Genomic DNA, 23,919 nt, shown 5'->3' on the forward strand with positions numbered 1-23,919 from the left:
AAAATGAATAAATAATTATTGTGCATGGAATGAAGGCACAGATTTTAGGATAGTTTGGCAATGGGTACTTACAGAAGTAATAGATAGATAAGTCTGACCCAGGGGGAAAAAAAAACTGTTTCAATCTGGAAAAAAAAAATTGTAAAAGGAGAATGTTTTTATTGATCAGAAGATGGTTAATTGCCAAATGCTAATGGGGACTTAATTCTTGAAAAGTGAAACAAGACTATAAGGGGAGAGAGAACTCTGCTTTACACTCTGAGAGACATATGACTAGGACATATGGGCCCAAATTTTCAGATAAATGCATTAGATAAATACATCTAATCTAGGGATCTCAGCTGTTGTGACTGCACATGTTAGCAAATGAGGCTGTCTCTGAGTATCTAGAACCCAAACCCTATAGGATTTTATAGATCAGTATTAACAGCTTGAATTGCACTCGGACCAAATTGGGATCCAGCGTAGACCTTGGTATGAGATACCATTAATGATATAAAAAAGTTGTTTTTCTAAAAAGGTGCATAAATGAATTCTGTAACTTTCTATTGTTTATAGCATGGAACTGGGACTCAGGAGACCTGAGGCCTGCCTCTCACCTTACTTAAACCACTATAAATTAGGAACTACTCCACTCAGATCAATGGAGTTACTGGTTTCACACCAGTATGAGGGTATGTCTACTCTGCAATGTCTACCCACGGCTGGCCCTGTCAGCCGAGTTGGGCTCAGGCTGCAGAGCTGTAAAATTGCAGTGTAAATGTTCCAGCATGAGTTCTGGGACCCGTCCCACTCACAGAATCCCAAAGCTCTTAACTCCAGCCTGAGCCTAAGTGTCTGTACTGCAATTTTCCAGACCCACAGCCCAACAAGCCCAGCTCAGCTGACATGAGCCAGACACAGATGTGTAATTCTAGCGTAAACATACCTTGACGGTTCAAAATCAGATTTCTGGACTTTGTTCCCTAATCTGGCACCAATTTGCTATGTGATCTGTAGAAAGACATTACCCTTCAGTGCCTCCATTTCCCCATCTGTGAAAATGAGTACTATTTAACCACTTTCTTAAAGCATTTGAAGAACATCTGTTGAAAGTTACCAAATGCAGACTATATTTTACTGGGACCTCCTGATAGGCTTTTAGCAGCTTCATAACTTTATTTTGACTATATCAGTTCTTTAGAGTTTCATCTGATAAAAAATATGACTTACCTCATGGAGTCTCCACAGAGATTTCACTTTGTCATCCACTGTGAAGATTACTTCTCATTCAGGAAGCAAAAAATTATTTTCTATTCCCTACTGCTGGAAAATCCTCCGGAGTTGCAGAGAGCCTGATTTGTTTGGGTTAGTGTGCAGGTGTGAGGTGGTGTTGGTGGCCTGTGATATACTAGACTAGATGAGTTGGTGGTCCCTTCAGGCCTTAAACTCTGTGATTAGTTATGTGGCTAAGAGTTAAGGCTCAAATTTTCAAATGATTAGTGGTTTAGGGTGCCTCTGTTTTTGGATACCCAACTTCACATACTTTAAAGGAGCCCAATTTACACAGGTGGGTGCTCAGAACTTTCTGAAAATGAACCCCTTTAAGGAGTCTCAGGCTGGACCCCCCCAAATCACTAAATCACAGCCTATGATTTCAAATGGATGTCTGAGAAGAAACTCGGATAATGAATCTACTGATACAACCCATGTAAAAGGGCACTGAGAGACTGATAGATGGCTTCCTTGCAGCTGAACAGCCTCTTAGTTTTAATGTGCTAGATGCAAGTTTTAATTAGCAATTGAGATGAAGAACACCATGTGCTCCTTCTTCTGTAAGAGAAGGACTTCCAGTAGGTAAAAGATTGGGTATTGTATAGGGGAAAATATATTAAAGCAATTTTGCGAGACAAAAAGAGGCACCCAGCTGGCATGTGGTAATATCTATGTCAGCTAATCCATCCCAGCTCAAAACAATAGAATACTCTTTGCTGCTTTGCCTCCTGATTCAGACAGAAAGCTACATAATGATGGAGAGACTAGTTTGAATATGATTATCTGTACTGTTGTTTGGTTCTGAACTATAGAACAGTGAAATAATGGATTCTGAATCTTGCATGAAATATTTTTGAATCACTTAGCTAGATAGGGAAGGCTAATCTGAGAACATTTGATAAAGGTCATTGATTTTTTAATATGAATTCCATATCTAAAAGTCCAAACACCGGTATATGGAGTTGCTCTGAATTTACACCAATGCAAATCAGACTCTGAATTTCAAAAGCCTCCATACGCATTTTTATTTTAGTTCTGTAAAATCCCTAGATGTAAATTTCATAGTTTTATATCAGTGTTACCTTTATTAGAGTTCTGATTCTGGTGAAATAATAAAAATGGTATTGCGTGTTAAATGCCTGTTAACGATTCCATGCAAAATAATGAACTATATTATTCTATAGTCTCTTTACAGAGCCAGAGAGAATGAAATTGAAACCGAAGAGCACTTTAAAGCCCTTGCTGAGAGAGAGCTTGGACGTCTCAAAAAAGAGATTCAACGGCTGGAAAATCAGATGGTTTCCTTAAGGGAAAAAAAAAATAGTCAAGAAGTAAGATTCAAAAATATTGTAAAATGTAACCTGTTCTGTTTATCACTATTCTTCTTGCAATGAGTAGTGTTTTTTCCTTAGACAAATGAGGTCATAAGACAACAATTTTAACAATAGTACTTGTTGATGGAGCACGAATGCCTGAGACGTCCCACAAATATTTATGACCCAGTCCTTCAGCCCTTGCTCAGGAACATGTTAAGAGTTTTGTGTTAGTAAGAACTGGAGAACAATCACTTACCATGTCTTTTCTTCTTTTCAAACCATGAGGCTAACTTTTATTCCTTCAGGTTGGCTGTCTTCCTTTTTGTTGACTCTCTTTGGTGCTCAAAATGGCCAGATCCTCCTCCTGGCTGTACAAGGCCGGATTCTGCCATTCCCTCTCACATTGGGAAGTCCCCTCTCAGTCACTTGGCACCACTCTTGGAGTAAGAGTATCTGAATTTGGCTCTTTGGTTGGGGTGGGGGTGAGGGGGCGTAAACTGCATTAAATGATGAGTTGGATCAATTTCTCACCAAGCGTGTATTAACTCCAGATAATAGAATAGGCATCTTGTGCCAAAGGTTCACTCACCTCAGGTTAAGACAATTTTTTTCTTTTTTAGGTTTATGGAAACTTAATTGCCTTGGTTCTTTTTAATGCCAGGACCATATACTGGCATTATTCAAACTGAAGACATTTGCCATAGAAAAAGACTCATCCACTTAACAGTTTGGTCTTCAGACACCACTAAATTCCCAAGACTAGTCCGTATCCACTTACATTGTCTGTTTTGATTTTGTGCTTAGAAAGATAATACATAACTTAAAATTTAATTTCTCTCAAACTTTTCCAGAATAATATATTCAAAGCCACGCAGAAGCTGGAAGCCTTAAGATGCCAGATGAACTGGGATCAGCAAGCTCTGGAGGCCTGGTTAGAGGAATCAGCTCATAAAGACAATGATGCAGTCACAATCCAGAAGTATGCTCAAGAGGATGATGGGAAATTAAGAGTATGTAGATATACCATTTAAAAAAAAATATTATAATATGTATATTTTCAACAGGAACATAAGGCTAATTTTAGCATCTAAGGATTTGTCATGTCATCAGGTTAGGCAGACAGACAGAGAGAGAGGCAAGACATTTTGTTCAACAGCACTTTTAATCTGTGATGGTTTTCCATTTAGTACATCAATGAAATTTCATTTAAATTCTTTTTTAAAGGTTATATAGGTGACTGTTTTTATAAAGGGCTAAAATGCACAATTTAATACTTATTAGAATTTGTTTGTTCTGCTAGATAAGGCTGACGTTTACCCTGAAAGTACATAAATATTTAATTATGGCCAGTAGTCACCGTGGATAAAATTTTAAACAGAACTTCATGCTGAATCCAATAGGAAGGTTATCCTAGATCTAGGACATATGACCCTCTGAAAAAACAAGTGCAAGTAATTTAGATGTTCCTGTTTAAACTAGAACTGAACTGCTTAATATCAATGAGGATAAAATAAGGCTATTTGAATAAAATTGACCAGAGAAATGAAAGACTGATATTAAATATAAAGTAGACGCATCAAGCAACTAGTTCAAAATTCATAGATGGTTCTCAAGTAGCTTATCACTTAGGAAAAGAGTATTTTTGTTGATAAATGTAAGTGTTCTTTGCACACAGTTCAAATTAAAGCTAACTTTATTGTCATGTTTATTGAATGAACAGACAATTCAGATACCATAGCTTACCCAAATAGTCCCATTGATGTTAAAGGGACTATTTCTATGAGTTAGGGCTGCTTGCATGAGCAAAGGTTTACAAGATCGGACCCTTAGCTTTTTATGCATTTCAAACGCATGACATAGATGTCGTCTCATTAACTCCCAACTTAACTGTAGCAGAGCTTTGTATTTATTTATAATTAATTAACTATGTTAGTCCTTAAATAATTTCATTTCAGGTGCTGACCCAACAGATAGAAAAGATGACTATGGAAGCTAATCAGAAACACAAAATTCTTGACAATGAGCTTACAGAAACCATAAGTGCTCAGGTTTGTGTATGAAGCAAATGAAGATTATTTTCTGTATTTGAAGTACTTCTTAAAATTAGAAACCATTGCTAATAGGGCTTCACTTCTTTACAGATGGAGCTGGATAAGGCAGCTGAAGATTTTCGCAGAGTTCACCATGAAAGGCAAGAGCTGATCAGACAGTGGGAAAGTACAATAGAGCAGATGCAGAAAAGAGATCAAGAAATAGATCACTGTGCTTTGGTAAACCATGTATTCAGAGTTTGCTTTATATAAATAGTGGGCCTAACCTTGCACCAATAATGAAAATGGTGCTATTGTCTCAAATAGAAGAACATTAAAAACATAATGGGCCGTATCCTATTCCTTTCTGCATTGGTCTTCTTTACATTTCACTCAGCTGTTTCAAATTTAAGATATATTACAGAAGATTACCTACACAGTTGCATTGCATTGCATCATTTTGATAAATATTCTTAGTCTTAAAGGGGTGTCTGTAAAGCTAAGTAAAGTCCCTCTCAACTTAAGCGATACTCTTCTGCACTACCATACAGGAGTCTCAGGTTTAATTTTCAGTTCCAGTCTGACGTTCCCTGTTCCATCAGGAGCTAGAGTGCCTTGCAACTTCTGATAATGTTCCCTCTGTCTTGTCTTATCAGCACTAAGAGCAAGTAGACTTCTACCCATTCCTCTTAGAAAAGGATAGTGGGCTGCAAAAGAGGGGGGAGGGGGAAATTACAGGTCTGGGACATGACTCAAAGGGAAAATAGGGGAATTAATTTTTAGATTTCTGACAGATATGATTTCTGCCGTCATGTGCATGTGTGGCCCCTATAAAGGTCAGTTGGAGTTAGTGCTTTCTAAGGTCAGAATTTAGCCCTAAGAGCTTGCTACAAACATGAATCAACATTAGCACTTTTTAAAAAGCCTTTCAAAAAGTGTTGTTTTGATTACATTTTACAAGTTAATGCTTGCTTCTATTATTTGTCACCTTTCTCATTCTCTTAGAGCCTCGAGATTTATGTTTCTGTCCTAGAAAAAAAAGCTATAATGAAAGGGGGTTAAATAACGCACATTCTCTTTTGTTTTATGTGTATTGAATTTGAAATGTGTGTAGAAATAAACATGGGTATCAAAGTGGAATTTTTATAAAGTTTCAGAAGCCTCATATGATAGCTTCAGATTTTGGAAAAGGTGTCATATGTCTGAAAGAAGATTCTGCACTAAATCTCAGCTGTGGCTAGTATGAAATTGCCCTGAAAAACAGGGGAACTTCAGCTTTGCATGTTGTTCACATTTGGGTTAGGAAGCTCTGTGGGAAAAAGTGTTTTGAATTATTATTATTATACAACAGTAAACAATATAATAAAGAGAAAAAAATCAGGAGGAATAATTTAGAATGTGAGTTAATGTAGAAACTTAGCTGGAATAACTTGAGCTCTTTAGTACTATAGGCCATATAATTGCTAGTGGCCAGATTCTGCTACCTTTTCTCACATACTCTGCAATTAGTCCTGTTGATTTATTTTTTGATTAAAATAAGCAGTTATGATTCTTAATATAGGGACCGGATCAGCTAAGAGAGATGGTGCCATTTTTTTGCCGTCACTTTTCAAAGAACATGAAATTAATTGTTGTACACTATTGTTTCACCAATATCTAAGTTCTTGCTGAGCCATTTTACTTATTCTTTAAGAACAACAAAATCCACCATTTCCTAAAATCTGCTGTGCTAAAACCCTCACGCACACCTTGGTCATCATTTGTCATGGCTATGAATTATTACTATTATTGTAACCTCCTCTATGCCCTCTCCCCTGTTCTGGTCTATTAAAATGCTGTTTATGCCTATAACCTCTTCCTTTCCTGTCACTTTGAGCGTGTCACTGTTCTATGTAAGTTTACAGTGATTTTTAATACTGAGAGAGAGAACTGGAATAGAAGTTGCCTATCCAAAATATTTTCAGTATTTTATGTTGCTAAATATGAGTTCAATGAGTCATATATCAAAGGAAATTATTTCATGGTGCTGCAATACCTAGGTTACCACATACTATTGCATTAAAGTATATTTTGATTTGTTTCTTTTTACTATTAATCATTTTTGAGGTAAAGCAATAGCCAAAAACAAAGAGTAACAGTCTTACGGCAATGCTTGTTGCATTATTTAAAACACTTGAAATGTTTTTTATTCTGCTAGTTATTAGCCCAGGTAAGACAGGAGATCCGAAAGAAAGAAGATGTGATTAAAGAGAAGATTCGTTTTTTGGCAAACGAGACTGGGAATAACGTGGAGTATGAAAAGAGAATTTCTGTTGCTGACCGGCAAGCTGCCAAACTCCGATTAGATTACCAAAACCAAGATGCTTATAGAGTTCAACTCCAGGATGAGGTAATAGCGACTAAATGCTTCAGGGAAAAGTAAAAAAAAAAAAAAAAAAAAAACATAACTTTTAATTAATGAAACGAATGCGACAGCAAAAATGCAGAAATATATGGTGACCTCTCTCATTTTCTGATACAGCCCTTATGTTGTAACAAAATGTCTGCAATTGCCAATGCAGTGCGGGGTATTGGAGTTTGAATCCTGAGCTTGGTCTTTGGCTGGTAATGCTGCAGAGGAGGAAGCATGTAGCCATTGAGAAAGGAAGTGCCTTGTATTACTGCATTGCCTTCCAATGGCTGGTTCAAATGTTTCCCTTAAATAGTATCCAGCCTGTGACAGTGACTACTAGATGCTTCAGAGTATAATGCCCCATCTTTACCACACATATCATGCATCTAATTTTGTAGTACTGTAACATGGTGAAAAAAAAAATGTCTTCACTTCTCCAGATGATCACCATTTTATGCTCTGAAGAATGAGGGCTGACAGCCCTTGTAATTTTGTCCTAATTAAAATAACTGTAGAGGCTTTTCATTTTCATAAAGCTACCCAATAAAGAGGCAATATGGGGTAGTGGGTTGCTACATCTGTAAAAATGGGAACAATACCTGCATCCCTCCTTCAAAGGTGTATTTTGAAGATTAAACAGCTAACGTTTGTAAAGACGTTGGAATGTATAAAATGCTAAGTATTGTTCTCTTGCTGAACTATTTACTTCAATTATATCTTGCTGAAAAAAGTTCCACACGTTAATTTTGTGTGGCATAAAAATATTTCCCTTTATAGAATCATAGACTTTGAGGTCAGAAGGTACCATTATGATCATAAAACTTATTGTTTAATTTTTATGAATAGTCTGTGTGTCCTCGTACCTCAGAATCCTCCCTTAGTTTAACCAAAGTAATGTTGTGCAATCAGCAGAGTTTGGGCCAGCACTAATTGTTGGATTCACACCATCGCTAGTGCCCATATGGAGCCTCATTGAAGTCATTGGAACGCCACATAAGCACAAGGGTTTACTCACACAGATGCAGTTGCAGTATCTGGTCCCATTCTTTCTTCTTGATAATTAATTAATTAAAAATATATAGGGTCAGATTCTCACCTGCTGTAAATCAGTCTGATTTCATGGGTTTTGCCAATTTACACAAGTTGAGAATCTGGACCCTTTTTTTTTTTTTCCATTTAGAGAAAACACTTTAAAACTATCTAGAATAATCTTCGCTTTGTAGAAATACAGGTTTGTTAGCAACACTAGCAAATGTTTTGACATTTTTGATGGGGCACCGAAGGCGGATTGTTAATATTTATATACTTATAAAAGAAAGTATTATCCCGTTTCAGTGTTGGTAATGCTTAACAGTAAGTGAGCTTTCTGAAAATTAATTGTTTATAAATGTACTAAAATGTTCCACACTACAAAATAGAGTAAATGATCCTTTTTACTTTATTTATTTATTAGCTGGATACTTTAAAAGCCACTGTGGACAGAACTGCTTCTGATTTAGAATCTCTGAGAACAGAAATGGCCAATCTGAAGAAAGAAATCCAGGAAAAACACATCAGGTAAGAAAGATAAACTCTTAGAAAAAGTTTATAACATTCTGTAACAATCAGATCTTTGATCAAGTTATTCATACCAAGGAACCTTAAACAATGTTGGACACTTAAGTAGTCAACTAGCAGGATATTTTGTGACACAGCTAGACTGTCCTAGTTACTCTTTGGACTAAATAGCCTTGAAATACTCTGTGAGTCTCATCTCAGTTGAGGGTGGGGGGGTGAAATCTGTGTGGGCCCTGGCTGTCATCTTATTTTTTGTTTAGTTTATAAAATTGTGGTAATAGTGTCCATAACAGTTGTCTGAGACAGACCTAAGCACTCTACACACTTACATGCCTTTCGATGAATATAATGAATTGCTTTATTAGATTCACTTCTCAAGCAACTGTTCTGTTCTAAACATTTTTAGACATTCTTAAATGTCAAGCAACTGTTCTAAACATTTTAGTGTTTTGTGTGTACCCTTCATTTTAACTCATTGTGCCTTATAATTTTGTTCAGGCTAAGCCATGTTAAAGATCAGAATGTGCATCTTTCAAATAAACTGAAGTTTGTGACTGAGAAGACATTGAGTTTAGAAGAAAAAGCTTTCAGGATGGAAGAAATACTAAAAGAAGAGGAGAAAATTGTTAAAGTAAAACCTTTTAGACAATATCTGCCACTTAGGATTAATGTGGACTTTACAGGTTGTGTTTCGGACAAGAATTTATGTATGGATTAAAATTGAATTTATTTATTAATTAATATGGCCTGCAGCCATTCCCCCTCAAACGTTAAAGTACGCAATATTCAGTTGGGTCAGGACTTGGATAGGAGATCCCTAGGGAAAGCCTTGGTGTTGTGCAAAGTGGTATGTGGATTTGATAGGTGGCATTCTTCCCTCCGAATTGGTACTGAATCAAGGCATGGTATTGAGGGGGCACTGTGAAGTGGAACTGCCATCTTTCAGATCAGATGAAACCTAGATCTTGATCACTTGTGGTTATTAAACATCCAGTAGAATTTCTAGACAAAGGTCATTTAATCCCAGATTTGTGGCTAAATTTTAAGGAGCTATCACTAGAAATGGGCAGAGAATATTAATTCCATTTCATGGAGGATTTTAAGATTTTGAAATTTGATTTGGTTCAGCGTCAGAATGAAAACCAAAAAATTCACATTTCTACACAAAATGGAATTACCATTCTCTATCCACCTCTACTGGGAGCCATGGACTCAGGAAGCTCTGTGAGCTTGGGCTGCTTAGGAACTGTGAGTCTGGATGCTCTGGGAGTTTAGGATTTTCAGGTCCTTGGCTCCCTATCAGCCTGACAGATGAGCTTTCCTATACTTTATTTAAAAAATAAATAAAAAAACCACCAAACTCCCTGTTTCCCAATTTGTTAATAATTCTTTATAAATATGTTTAGCCTCTGACATATCTGATATAAACCTTTGACATTTTGCTTGATGATAGGGTATTGGATGCTCTAAAGTTGTCAGATGACCTCATTACACAAGTGGCAGAACAGGTGTTCTCAAACAAGTGACAAGAAAAACTACAGTCATGCACACCATCTCATATTTTGTTTCTGCCACTTCGTTTTCCCAAACCCTGTCTTATTTTTCAAGCAATAGCTGTGTGAAATGCTGCTCTCATGATAGCATTTGGGACTTATTTCATGAACTTTGCTCTTGTGTTATAAAGTTACTATGTACATTAAATTGCACTTTGAATATTAATACACAGTTTAGAGAAAATGAACCTTAGCTATATACATAGATTAAAAAAATAGGGTTTGCTATTAAAAAAGATTAAATACTGCAGAAAATCTGAAAACTAGCTGGAATTATATAACATTTCTGTAAATTGAAAACTGCATTTGCTTCCTCGTAAATCTGCTCCTAGGGTGGCTAAGCCATTAGCAGGGTTTCTTTACTTACATATGTGGCAGATAACCCAAGCTGACACTGAGCTTGGCAGCTCTACAGCCTTGGGGTAATATTTTAAATAAGATGAACTGTTCTTGAACAATGTCTGTAATTTATTAGTCAGAAGCATGCTTTCCATCAACATTAGGCATGCATGTCTATTTCCCGCATCTATTAATTTACTTTGAAAAGATATTTACTGAGAACAATACAGACAAAATCCCATTCGTCACTTGTGCTTGAGTTTCCTGACGTCTCCTGGACTCTGTAGCAAAGCAGTGTTGTAGGGACTGATTCTTATCTAATGCCCATATCTATTTTGGGGGGACCTCTTTTTAAAAGGAAGAAAAATTTTTTTTAAATACATTTAAAAATACAAAAACTGCTTAAGACCTTAATGACTAAGGACCAAATTCTGATCCTATTTGAGATGATAGTTTTGCCTTTTTTTTCTTTCATTAGTTCAAAAAAATTGGCCCTAACTGGACACACAGGTGGTCATAGAAATTAAAAATAAATATGTTTTAAAAACAAATCTTAAAAAAATCATTTCCTCAGTTAGGGCCTGATCCAAAAGCCATTTCCCATTCACTTCAGTAGGCTTTGGATCAAGTCCATACTTGCCCCCAAGTTACTGAGTTCAGGGTTCAATAATTTTCCTTCAACACTTATTCCAAAAATAAAACTCTCTTTCAACCCTCCTGCCTTCAAGTCATCTCTCAATGTTATTAAAGATGGTGAGAGAAACGCAAAACTTTGAATTCAGGTCTTGGCAAGTAGAAATCCTTTGGTGGTTTGTTTTTGTTTGTTTGTTTGTTTAACAGTTAAGCATATTATTTTGTAAATGATTGAAAAATCTTAGCATTTTGGTTCATATATGTTTCTAATACATTTCAGGTCACATTAATGTTTTTTACCTCTCACAATCAGAGTTCAAGATTCTATCCCACTACAGTTGATGACATCTCTAACACCTAAAACAGAGCAAGGAACTGAATTTCCTACTTTGCTTCAGGTGTTAATGATATCAACTGCAGCATAGAAACCTCATCTTAGGTCCTGGCAGGTATGAAAAGAATGAAGTGATTTTAAAATGTCTGAATATATTTTAAAACAAAACTATATTATATATACATATTCTGTTATACATTTTGATTGTTAAACAATCTTGAAAAAACATATTGTAAGTCATCTGTAAGAAATCAGTACAAAAAAAGCAACCCTATTTTACAGGTGTATATTGGAAGGCAGTGAGGGGTAAGACTGGAAAGAGGCAAGAATTTATAGTTTGCTGAAATGGAGTACAGACTAAAAGGGACAAAAGTCTCTCAAAAGTGCACTCCAGTACTTTTGCAAGGACAAAATTTTAAGAACACATTTTTATCCTCCAAAGTCAAAGACTTTTCAAACCAGCACACAGTTTCTAAAACTTCTGATACTAAAATTTCATGCTTCCAATACCTCATATGTAGAATATTTTATATGTATCGTTTTTTTTTTCTATGAATGATAAAGACAAATGTGTGTCCCTGCAGGGCATTACCCAAAACTGACTTTTTGTGTTTAATGAGTAATTTGTCATCAGGAAAAAGAAACACAAATGAACAAGTTGAAAGAACTCCATTTCAAGAAAACTCAGGAGTTACAGATACAGGGGGAGAAGGAGAAATCTATTATTGCAGAAATCGAGGGAACCCGAGTATCACTTAAAAACCTTAACAGTCGTTTACGTATACTTGATGCAGACACCTTAAAGCAACAGGAAATCATGTATAATCAGGTAAAAGTGTTAACAAGCCCTCAGTTTCATTTGTGATTGTTCTTTGGGGCTAACATATTTGGGGTTTTTCTGTCTTTAACTGCTTAGAAAATGCAGTTTCTGAAATGATCAGTGCTTGTGATGAGTTCTACAGTTCCATCTCCCCAGGTGCATGAATGAAATTTTGTGTGTGTATTATTTTTTGTATCTTCTGTTCTCCACTTTAATTTCCCAAATCAATTCTTCACTTTGATTCCTCTGAACTACTGATGCTTCAGGATAAATTTTCGAAGCGATACAAGAGAGGTACATGCCCAAATTCTGTTATTTGCTAATGGGATTTATGTGTATATCTCCTATGCACTACTTTGAAAATTTGCCCCTTTATATCAATTTCCACTGGTACGGCAAGATTGCAACACTGCTGTAAGCCTCCCTATAGCTGACTCCCTATCTGTGCAGTGTGTGCTTTGTTACACTTTTAGGAGATTACTTATGATCCATCATCACACACCAATCATTTAAGAGCATTTTGTTAATGTTTCACATTAAAATGAGAAGGCTATAGGCCGCATATTATTGTAAAATAACAATAGCTTAATTAGGCAACTGTCCTAAAGCCAAAATTTAGTTCCAAAGTTTATATGCAATGATTTAGCATTATAGAAAGAGCTACAATTCTTTATCTCAGTCTCTCAATTTTATTTTTTACATATAATTTTAACAGGATTTTTATATTCAGCAAGTGGAACGACGACTGTCACGGTTAAAAGGGGATGTTAATACAGATGAAAGGCAAGTTCTGGAAGCAAAAGTTGCCGAACTTACAAAGACCTTAGAAGAAAAGAAAGAGGCATATAATCTTTTACATGCCCAGCACAAGAAACTTCAGGTAACTTACTTACAATATCATCTTTGCTGATATAAATTCTGGAAATCCTAACAAATTAGTTTAGGGAGATTTTTTCTTTATTCATTAATCTGGTACTAGGATGTGTGAACTTCATGTAAGTTACACAGGTAACCTCACACCGCACTCCTCTGATGTACCTTGTGGGAAATGTATAGCTACTGGACGACTGAAGATTCTTGGCATATACTGGGCTAGATGGACCTTTTGGTCTGACCCAGAATGGCCAGTCTTATGTTCTTATGGCATGAAGGAGGATTTTGGGTTGTGTTGAGCACAAACTTAACTTACTTTACATCTACTTGATCTTCAAGCAATCAGAGCTAAAAATGAAACTTTTCAGATTTGTCTTCACAATAAGGCATCAGTAAGAGACCATTATTCTATGATAATATTGTGCTCCATTGACACTAGCTCTTATGTATTACAATATAATTGCATTGTTTTTGTCCAATTAGGATTTTAGTTTTAAGTTAAAGTTTAAGTCCTTTGTTTAAAGGAAAAAATGTTCACGTTCACAAGCCCAAAGCTGACCCAGTACTTGTACAAACAACTTTTTTCTGTTTTTAAAATGTTGCTCTAGGAGATCTTGTATATCACAAGTCACCCAATATGCATATGCAAGTTACTTTACTTGCAAGCACAGTTACAGTGAAATGTATAAATGCACCTAACTTGTTTCTACATCAGCCCGTCATGAGTTTGACACACCAATATTTTTGTTTTGTGTGTATATACATATAACTTCTCCTCTCACCCTCAGGTTATCCCCCAAATTTGCGCCTTTATTTTGTTTCTTTTTAAACAATTTTCAAACTATGAACACTTGCTCCTTTAAGTAAAAAAAGTCTAATTTTAAATGAAGCATTGGAGCATATCATGAGTAGTTTATCGACGAGACGCTTAAGAGATAACTTGATCATGGTCTATAATTACCTACATAGGGAGAAGATATTTGATGCTAGAGCAGTGGTTCTCAAACTAGGGCCGCCACTTGTGCAGGGAAAGCCCCTGGCAGGCTGGGCCAGTTTGTTTACCTGCCGCGTCTGCAGGTTCGGCTGATCGCGGCTCCCACCGGCCGTGGTTCGCTGCTCCAGACCAATGGGGCTGCAGGAAGGGAGGCCAGCACATCCCTCGGCCTGTGCCACTTCCCGCAGCCCCCAGAAACAAACCGGCCCGGCCCAGCAGGGGCTTTCCCTGAAGAAGTGGCGGCCCTAGTTTGAGAACCGCTGTGCTAGAGGGCTCTTTAGTCTAATAGACAAAGACACAATAAGATCTAATGGCCAGAAGTTGAAGTCATCGAAGTTCAAACTGGAAATAAGATGCACATTCTGAACTAGTGTAATTAAACATTGAAATAGACATCCAAGGGATGTGGTAAATTCTCCATCACTTGGGAGTCTTACCCAGAATTGGATGTCTTTATATGCTCTATAAAGTTCAACCATAAATGCTGGGGTAGATGCAGTGAAATTGTATGGCCTGTGTTATGTAGGAGGAAAGACTAGATGATCATAATGGTCCCTTCTGGCCTTAAAATCTATGACTGCATGAATATGAAGGTTGTGTATTGGTGTCATAAAAGGGTTGCTTGCACCCCGCCTAAAATATTTCAGTAGCACCATGGACCAGAACCCATTGTGTTAGGCACTGTACAGACAGTACAAAAATATAACAGAGAGCCCCTGTCCTAAAGAGTTTATAATCTGTAATTTTTAATTAATTGCTAGTAATTGGTGTAATCTGTTTCCGGGGTCATGAACTAAAAGCCATTTATTTTCTAACAGAGCGATGTCCATTTTATCAAGAGAGCAATGGATAAGACAGGAGAAGAAATGACTGGTCTGATGATCAGAATAGATGAACTAAACCTTTTCAATGACAAATCGGATAAAGAGTTAAAAAAAGCCAAAGCTCTTAAGCAGGTATGATGATAATTTGTGGCTTTTTACTAATGGAAAGTATGAGGTTTTTTATTTTGTTCTGTTTTTTAAGAATAAACCATCTAAACACTCTTAATTAATAGATTGGGGGTTCTTTTCTACTTTCTTTTGTGCAGGGTCATCTCCTTCCAGAGGGAAACCCTCTGGAGTTTCTTGGTCTTTCAGCCTCCCTGTAATACCCAGATCTTCAAAGGAAGGACAGTTTCATGGCTATTGTCCCATTAGCTGGTAGTGTCTGGGGAGGGTATAGAGCAGGGGCCGCCACTTCCCGCAGCGAACGGCGAACCACAGCCACTGGGAGCTGCGAGTGGTAAACAAAGTGTCTTGAGGTCCGCCAGTGGCTTACCATGAACAAGCCGTGAACCAAGTTTGGGAACCCCTGGTGCAGAGGAACTGTAGCCTCTTACCACCTCAAGTTGTAGGGCTCCATTGGGAATTCAGTTATTACTGACTAAGTCCCTTGCATTTATGAAGCAATATCCATTTGGAGGGTGCTTTGTTGCCAGAGGCGTATTACTAACGTTTCTTTGAGAAATCATTAATTTGAAATTAATGCTACTTTCGGATTAAAGTTTTCTCAAAGAAACATCAGTAATACAATAGAATATGGATAGAATATCCATGGAGCTGGCAAGGGATAATGTTGTGGAGAGCAGATGAACCCCAATTGTTCCTTCTACCCAGTCTCCAAAGCCTTGTGGAGCCACAGCTCCAAGATGACCGTACAGAGGGGCTTACATGGACAGGGAAAAGAAGGAGCTAATACTGTTTGGCTAGCATGCCCCAAACCCAGATGTTCACCCTCCAACTTTGAGACTGATGGGATGTTCTGGCTCACTAATTTAAATATCATATAACAAATAGGATGCACCAACTACATATAATAACTGGTTTCCCTTCCACTGTCATCCTTTCTGCAAAAATCTTTTGTTTTTCTTATGGTCTAAAGTCTGAAACTAAGACTTTTTTTGTGTTTGTTTTTTCTTCCTCCCAGCAAGGCTCATCAGCACAACCTTGGGAGTATGAGTTTGGTAATGTAGGTTCTGTATAAATCACAGCTATCCTTTTGTTTTATTTTGACTTCTTAATTAGAACAGCTTTTTGTAAAAGTCCTATTCCTCCTTTTGCTGTGAGACACAAGGAAGAGGTGCAAAAGCCCCTGAAGCACTTGAAAAGGTGCAGCAGGAGCTCTGAAACTAGTGCTTCCCTCACCTTTTCCCTGTCCCCAAGAGAACTCTGGGTGGTCGAGGCTCAGCTGAGACTACAGCGTAAGACAATAACCTAAGGCTCAGTGCTGGTTTTTGTGGTATAGAAATACTGTTTAAAGAGTGCTTTACAGGAAACTGGAATTTCTAAAAATGTGTCGGTTTAAAAATAAATCAAGTTGAAAAGCATACCTACCTTTTAATTTTGTATTATTTCTCTCTTTTTTTTTTTTTGGCATTTGATAGGATTTGATGATTGAAGATAATCTCTTAAAATTGGAATTGAAACGTCTTCGAGATACGCTATACAACAAAGCAGAGCAAGTTCTCTCACTGGAAAAACAAAAGCTACAGTTAAATACAGCTATGGAAGAAAGAACTGAAGAAATTAAGGTTCACAAGGCAATGATTGAATCACAGATAAGATTTGTGGAGCAGGAACGGCAAAGTGTAAGGTAGTTACCATTTATTTTCAAAACATTACCTTCAATGTTCTTAACAGTAAATGGAAAATAGAAACACAATACATTAAGATATTATTCAAAATATCTGGGTGAACTGTGTGGTCTGTTTACAATTTTCCTCTCTTAAACATTTCAAAAATCAGCTAGTAGATTCCCTGTCTTTGAGTACAGCATTAATAAATTAATTTCTCAGCGATCATTTTTTAAATCACTTTTATATAGTGTCTTTCATGTGGGATCTAAAAATGTTTACAAAGGGAGGTAAATATTATCCTTATTTCCCAAACAAAAAGATTGAGGATAGTAAGTGACTTGCCCAAAGTCACACAGCTAGTCAGCAGAAGGGTTGGGAATAGAACCTAAGTTTCTTGATGCCAGTCTCCTGCTTTAACCACTAGGCAAATCTCTCTTTACTCTCTGCTATCCCCCATCCTATCCTGAACAAGAAATCATCATTTGTCCAATGTGGAAATATGTCATCTGGTATTGTAAGGAATCTGTAATTGCATACCTACTGCCATACAGAATCTCTTTAAGCTCAAGCAATAGAGGTCTGGGTTTTGAAGGCAAAGTTCCTACGTCTGACCCTCCACTGCTGCATTTGTTCAGGATAGCTGGTGACTATATTGTCTGTATATTTAGAGCTAGTTACAATAGCTAGTTATAACAGCCAAGTTATTTTTTTATGAGAGGACCTACTCATCAGGAATAAAATACTGGAGAAAACTGGTCTTCATTGGTGACCCAGTAAGTGAACAGTTCTTACAAGCATTCGGAGAATCTCCATTAACAGTCCTGTGTAGTAGAGCTTTTAATCTCCTGTGGATCAGAAATGGTACACATATACCACTTAGTTGATTATACTGTGGTAAAGTGATATTAGAAAGTTACAAGAAAGCACAGACTTCTTTGTTGCCTTCATAATAAGAGAATTAATTCAAAATATTTACTATAATCTTTAGTTCTGACCACCTAATATCTGTCTTGTAGTAAGTAGTTAAATCTAACTAGGAAGCTAGCAAACACTCAATAGCTGAGCTGGCAGGCTTTTATTCACCCCTCTGCTAACCACACCCCACGCAATAGGAAATTAGAGTGATTTAGTGTGACTAAAGCTTAACTCCTCACCCAGAGTGCAGACTGTATGTTTTTCCTTTGACAGTTACACAGCTAATTAGTACTTGCATGTAATTTGATTTGGGGTTGTTGCCTGCTGTTGCTTATTCTCATTTACCAGTAGCAATATTAAGAAATGATCAGCAGGGGGCATCTTGTGCAGCTGTAGGACTTAAATACCAAAGCTTTAAAGATTGGGGGAGGTGTATCACAGAGCTCTCTGTGATGTGAGGGATCTGAAATTTGTCCACTTTAAGCAGTAGTGTGAGAGAAGTTGTGGGGGTGGGAAGAGGACCAGATGTCTGCAGTTGGGGAGGACTGGGAATAAATAAACCTACCTAACAGCAGTAGCAGTAATGCTTTCATGGCTGGCTCCCTGTGCATGTTCAGACTACTGGGGTAGTAGCAAGTGCTGCTGTAATACAAGAAATAGCCTATAAAACGGTACAAGACAGAAACGTATATTTTCTTAAACATCTCAATCAATGTGTGTTCACTTTCTTCCATCAATCAGTGCTGAATTTCAAGACCGTCTAAGTAAAATTGAAAAACTAAGATGCAGATATGAAATTCTTACTATCGTCATGATGCCTCCTGAAGGAGAAGAGGAGAAAACTCAGACCTACTATGTCATTAAGGTAGTTGAGTTACTTTACTGTTGGAATGCTTTTAATCGACTAAAAACTCTTCCATCATAAGTGTTGATTTAAACTATAGCTTCCCCTATTCTACTCTGGTTTCAACTCCCGTACCTCTAAGACAACCACCTTGACCTCCCACCAGTTGCCTCTCTTGGAGAAAGGTCCTAGCTGCATTCCTTCCTGCTGTCTTGGGAACATGGCTCTTTACCCCTATTCCCAGAGTGCAGTACCCCTATTCTAACTAGTCTGCTCTTCTGAATGGCATGTGGCATATTGGGACCTCGGCCCAAAATGCCTTGCAGGACATCCTGCAGTTTACTCTTGTGCTCCTTCAGCTATACTCAATTTGGAATAGGATTTAAAAAAAAAAAATAACTGAAGTAGTATTCAGTACCACAGAGTACTGTGAAGTAGAAATTTGTACCACAGAGCTAGATTTCAGAAAAACTCTAGTTTAGGCCCCAATCCTGCAAGTTGCTCTATGTGGATGCAATCAGGTGCTCACACAGTGCACCGCTGACTTAATTTTTATTTGCTTCAAAAATCTGAAATGAACTAACTTGTCTGGTCCATCTGTTTTATAGGTCACAGAAGATGTTATAGCCACTCTATTGAAATCCATGTACAAAAGGAAAGGCTTAATCATAGAGTTCTCTTTTAGTCTTAAATTTGTATAATCCAAGAACAGCCTTATAGTTAGGGAGTGCTTTGGACAACTTATCTCACCATGTGGTTTTCAAACCTAGAAAAAGCAGAACTTTCTGGCTGCTTAGTAGCTAAGACTTCTACTGTGAGCACACATGTGAACCCCTGTGCCCACATAAAACTCCAGGGAAATCAGCTCTGCATAGATGCTCATGACAAGATCAGGCTCTAAGATTAATTTCTTGTAAGAGTATAGAAAAAGGTTTTCTTCTTAACTACTTAACATCAAGTATTCTTCTGTTATTGCCATGATATTATTAGTGTGTTTCAGTTAGACCCATGCAGCCCAGAGACAGCCATCACAATATGTCTGTTGGATTCTTTCTTTCTCTCTCTCAGATCTGTTTTTATTTTTAGGCTGCCCAGGAAAAGGAGGACCTTCAACGTGAAGGTGATGACTTGGATGCAAAGATCCGCAAAGCTGAAAAAGAAGTCATAGCCTTGCAAAATACCATGCACGTTCTTAATAACTGCAACAGCAATTACCGGAACTCTTTTAAAACAGTGACAGAGACAAGTATGTAAAATGAACATTGTTATTACTTGTGTGAGTTAGAGATGAAAGCATAAACTAGGGACACCGGAACAAAACAATGATACTAAAGGGCTGTACTTACTGAATAAATTAGCTACAGAACACACTGATAGTAGCAGAAGAGAGAATAATTTTGAATGTTGCTGTCAGTTCACCAGGGCAGAGTAGATACAGGAAAAAGAAGCTATTAAAGTTCAAGTTTTGCCTTATTTTTATGCAAATTCTTAAGCTTAAGTAAGGGTTGTGAAAACTCTCAAGTACAGCAAAACCACAGTAGGGAGGCATAAAGTGTTGTAGAGAGACTGCACAAAGTGTCTCCACTGAAAGCCCATTCATCAGTGATAGGAGGAATGGCCAGTAGGTCTGCAAGTACTTGAATCCAGTGGCAGGACAGCAAGGCATAGTGGTTGTGAGGCACTGGTGAAGGCAGGTCCCTTATCGACAGTATTGTTTGTTTCCTGTTTTCGTTATAGGACAGTGCTGTTATCTGGTAAAAAGGTGAGCTGAGGATTGTGCCACTGTTCGTGTACTGCATAGACAACTTTAAACAAGTTGAATCCCCACAGTACAGTTTGTGGAATCCTGTGGGATTTTATGTTTGCCTTTTGTTGAAAGCTCATTGCAAATTTACAGCTTTCACAAGTTGCTTTTACAATTAGTCTTCTCTGTTTAGTCTTGTTTATGCAACACTGTTATCAATGATATCAATAAGTGTGTGAAGATAGGGCTTGTTGTTTAACTTTTGCGCCTCTGCTGGCTTTATAACAATGGATCTTAAATCCTTATCCTTGATAAACCAGTCACTTTTTTCTTTGTTTTTAGGTGACTAGTTTGTGGAGTATTTATATTTTAAAAAAAAATATTTTTTTTTTTTTAGGATGTTCCCTGTAATTTTATAATCAATTAAAAGCAGGTACTGTGGGCGCTTTAGGACACAGACTTCCTATAAAGATGTCCTTTTTGGTTGTTCTTTTAATATTTCATGTATACATCTTATAGTACATCAAATATAGTACAGTATTTATTTTTTAGTTACATAGTTGAGTAACAAAATTGTAAGTTTCCTAAAATACCTGTGGTAATAATTCCACAGGAAAGTCCTAGAGGCTTCTCAGAAGCACTGTAGATAACACTGGAATGTTTAAGGCTCCCCCTTGCCCTGGTAGATGCTTTAATCAAAGTGTTTCATAGGGTGCTTCAACCTTTTATCACCAACTATACTTCCTTTTTTGATCTACAAATACATCTGTTCAGCAATTGATCATTGCAAGACCAGACACGTGAGTTGCTAAATATACTGCCCAGTTTAGTATAGCACAGTTGCAGATCCTCAAGGCTGTCTGGCAGAAGACTTCCGTTACCCTAGATATGGCCAAAAATGATGTCTCAATGTATTGTACTTGAAAACATTTTGGTGCACTTACTTTAAAATGCAGCAATAGTCTGTTTTTGGAATGAAAATCTAATGTCCTAAACATGTGCACACCTTGTACGATGTTTAAACTCTAGCTCAGAGTGTTTGATATTGTAGGTGAGGAGTACAAAGAAAAGCTGCAATTAGAAGAAGAGAAAAGAGCTGCTGATGAAAAATACAGATACAAGCGAAGACAGATCAAGGAGCTTCAAGACGACCTTCAGGTAATGGGCACATGAGATTGCCTAGGCTAAGGAAAACTATGTTTTCGCCTATACAAATGGCAATTTTTTCCCCCTCATGGATTAAGAAGCATTCTGGGAATTTTTTCCTCTCTCTCCTTTGTGAATTTTCTGCACCCCCTTTCCTACTGCTCATGGACAATAGGTAAAATTTTCAAAAGTGTCAAACTCAGAGGAGCCCAAGTCCCATTTTCAAAATAACATAGGCACTTACAAACTTAAGTGTCATTGATTTTTTTCAACACGACTTAAGCTCTCAGGTCACTTAGGCACATCTGAAATTTTACCCAGGATTTGTCATTCTTACTACATATGAAATCTACATATACGTAAACTACAGATAGTGATTTATATAGTTATTCATCCATTGGCCGGCCACCCTGGAAGAAAGACAGGTAGTAATTGGTATGCTTTAATTAGGCTGCAACTTTATTCACTTAAAATATCTGGGAGTACCTGGCAGTAGATTGTATAATGAAGATCAACCTTTCCTTAGTCATTTCCATGTAATTCCCAACCTAGTCCCAGCCATCCTGTTGCTGGGACCCCACAACCCTTCCCTTATGTGAAGTTAAAAGGGGGGGGGGGCTCCCTGCTGTATGCGATGTAGGCACTCCAAACTCCAATTCCTCAGATGCTTTCTTTCAAATCCTCTTCCAATCCATTTTATCTGATAACCATATTCCTTCCATAATCAGTACCTGCACTGGACATCTCCCATGAGTTATTTGTACTAAGTTACGATATTATAACCTATCTCCCCTGCCCTACCCCACCAGTTCCCAGACCTGCTGCGGGGAAGGCGAATGCCTTCTGCACAGGACATCTGCCACAAAGAGGTGCCAGCAATTTAGTTTGGCTGCTTCCCATTTCCCAGTGCATTCTCACATATTTACAGAGTCCTTCATTAATATTGGACAAAAATATGTCCTCACCGCCCCCCACACCTTACATCTTCCCAAATTGTTTACCAGCATGAACAGTAATTGCACATGGTGCCTACTCCCAGCCATCAGCTGGTCCCACAGCACACTCCACCTTCTATACTGGTGCAAGATTGCCTCAGAATCTAGGCACAGCTGTGAACCTCCAGATGACTGGAAAGCCTGCTTATGTTCCCAGTATACAATGCTGTAACCAGATACACAGCATTAGTCACTTGGCCCATTTGCTTGGTTCTAAAATTGGAAACACAGGAAAATTAGCTCTGATTCCCTACATGGGGTCTTATGTATATCTTGTATGCATTTGAGTGCCACTGCCTAATTGCCTGAATTGCTGTGACCTCCTAGCACTAGTTAGGCCGCAGCTGTTGTGATTCCGATCCAGAATGAGTGGGAACACACTTCATGTTCCAGTAGCTCCCACTTTGTAAGTCCCATTCTGAAAACTGTAATAAATTGGTATGTTGTGAGGGGCCTATCATCCCCATGAATGAGTCCTTATTGCCCCTGCTGGGCAAATCCCAATCTTACCACCCTCCTATAGCATTATGGACTCCCTTTTCCCCCAGTCTCAGGGTGAAGAGGACAGATCACTCCTCCATGCCAAAGCTCTTCCCAAAGTATCCCTCACTGACCAGTCACTAGTTCACTGACCCTAAAAACTCCACACTAAAAAGTGACCAGGAATGCTGCCTTGAATAAGGCTGCCTCCTATTTGCTTCTGCATAGTTGGTTGAGAATGTGCCACAAATCCGTAAGAGTCTGAACAGTAACGGGGATTCTCAAAAGGACCTTTCTTAAGACTACCCAACTAAAAACTTTTGGACAAAGACCCTGCTGCAAGGATCCATGTAACCTCGCAACCTGCTGGCAAACATAAGACAAGAAAGGCAACTAGTGGACAAATATGACGCTGGCCCATGGGTTGCCACCAACACCATGTACTGCAATATTTGGGCCTCTGGAATTGGCCATATCATAGATAGGGCCAGCGTCCTATGAAATTGCTCAAAATTGTTAAATCTGTGCTCTTAAACCCTAAATGTTTGCAGCACTGCTGATATTTGTACCACCTCGTGAGTAGGGATGTAAAAGGTTAACTGGTAAGAATTAGGCTTACAGTTAACCAGACCTTAACCATTTATCGCAGTGGCTGGCCAGCGATGTCAGGCCAGAGCCATGTCGGGCCGGTGAGCCAGAAGGATCCCAGGCTGCGGCGGGCCAGGCAGAGCAGCCCCGGCGGGCCCTCGGGACCACAGGCCAGCAGACTTGGCGGGACCCCAGCCCCAGCCGGGCCAGCAGGACTCCAGCCCTGGCCGTCCTGCCTGAACGAGCTCGGTTAACTGATATAATTTTAATTGTTTAACCAGTTAACCTTTTTAACTGATATTTACATCCCGACTCGAAAGCCCTTATGTGCCAAGGTTCCAGACTAGCTGCCCTGCTGTACTGTCCCCCACTCCTAATCACAAGTGCTCCCACGTTGTGGGGCATGAAAGTACAACCAACACCCACTGACTACTATGCAGTACGGAGAAGCCCAAGTAACCTCCCCCTCCATCCCCCCCCATTCCTACAAGGGGT

The 23,919-nt window shown here is 38.2% G+C and overlaps 1 protein-coding gene across 2 annotated transcripts in view; it reads left to right on the top strand.

The window, feature by feature from the left end:
- Positions 1–23,919, top strand: part of CCDC39 (coiled-coil domain 39 molecular ruler complex subunit) — a 29,275-nt gene that overhangs the window by 1,909 nt on the left and 3,447 nt on the right. For both annotated transcript variants that reach the window (XM_084640017.1, XM_084640018.1), the window contains exons 3-16: positions 2,439–2,585; positions 3,422–3,580; positions 4,526–4,618; positions 4,712–4,840; positions 6,798–6,989; positions 8,446–8,549; positions 9,048–9,180; positions 12,043–12,237; positions 12,944–13,108; positions 14,914–15,051; positions 16,521–16,729; positions 18,369–18,492; positions 19,558–19,717; positions 21,267–21,373. In XM_084640017.1, the coding sequence (XP_084496143.1) occupies positions 2,439–2,585; positions 3,422–3,580; positions 4,526–4,618; positions 4,712–4,840; positions 6,798–6,989; positions 8,446–8,549; positions 9,048–9,180; positions 12,043–12,237; positions 12,944–13,108; positions 14,914–15,051; positions 16,521–16,729; positions 18,369–18,492; positions 19,558–19,717; positions 21,267–21,373 (2,055 nt within the window). The remainder of the gene's footprint in view (positions 1–2,438; positions 2,586–3,421; positions 3,581–4,525; positions 4,619–4,711; positions 4,841–6,797; positions 6,990–8,445; positions 8,550–9,047; positions 9,181–12,042; positions 12,238–12,943; positions 13,109–14,913; positions 15,052–16,520; positions 16,730–18,368; positions 18,493–19,557; positions 19,718–21,266; positions 21,374–23,919) is intronic.

Source organism: Lepidochelys olivacea, assembly GCF_965140295.1.
Source record: "Lepidochelys olivacea isolate rLepOli2 genome assembly, chromosome: 9".
Taxonomy (NCBI): domain Eukaryota; kingdom Metazoa; phylum Chordata; order Testudines; family Cheloniidae; genus Lepidochelys; species Lepidochelys olivacea.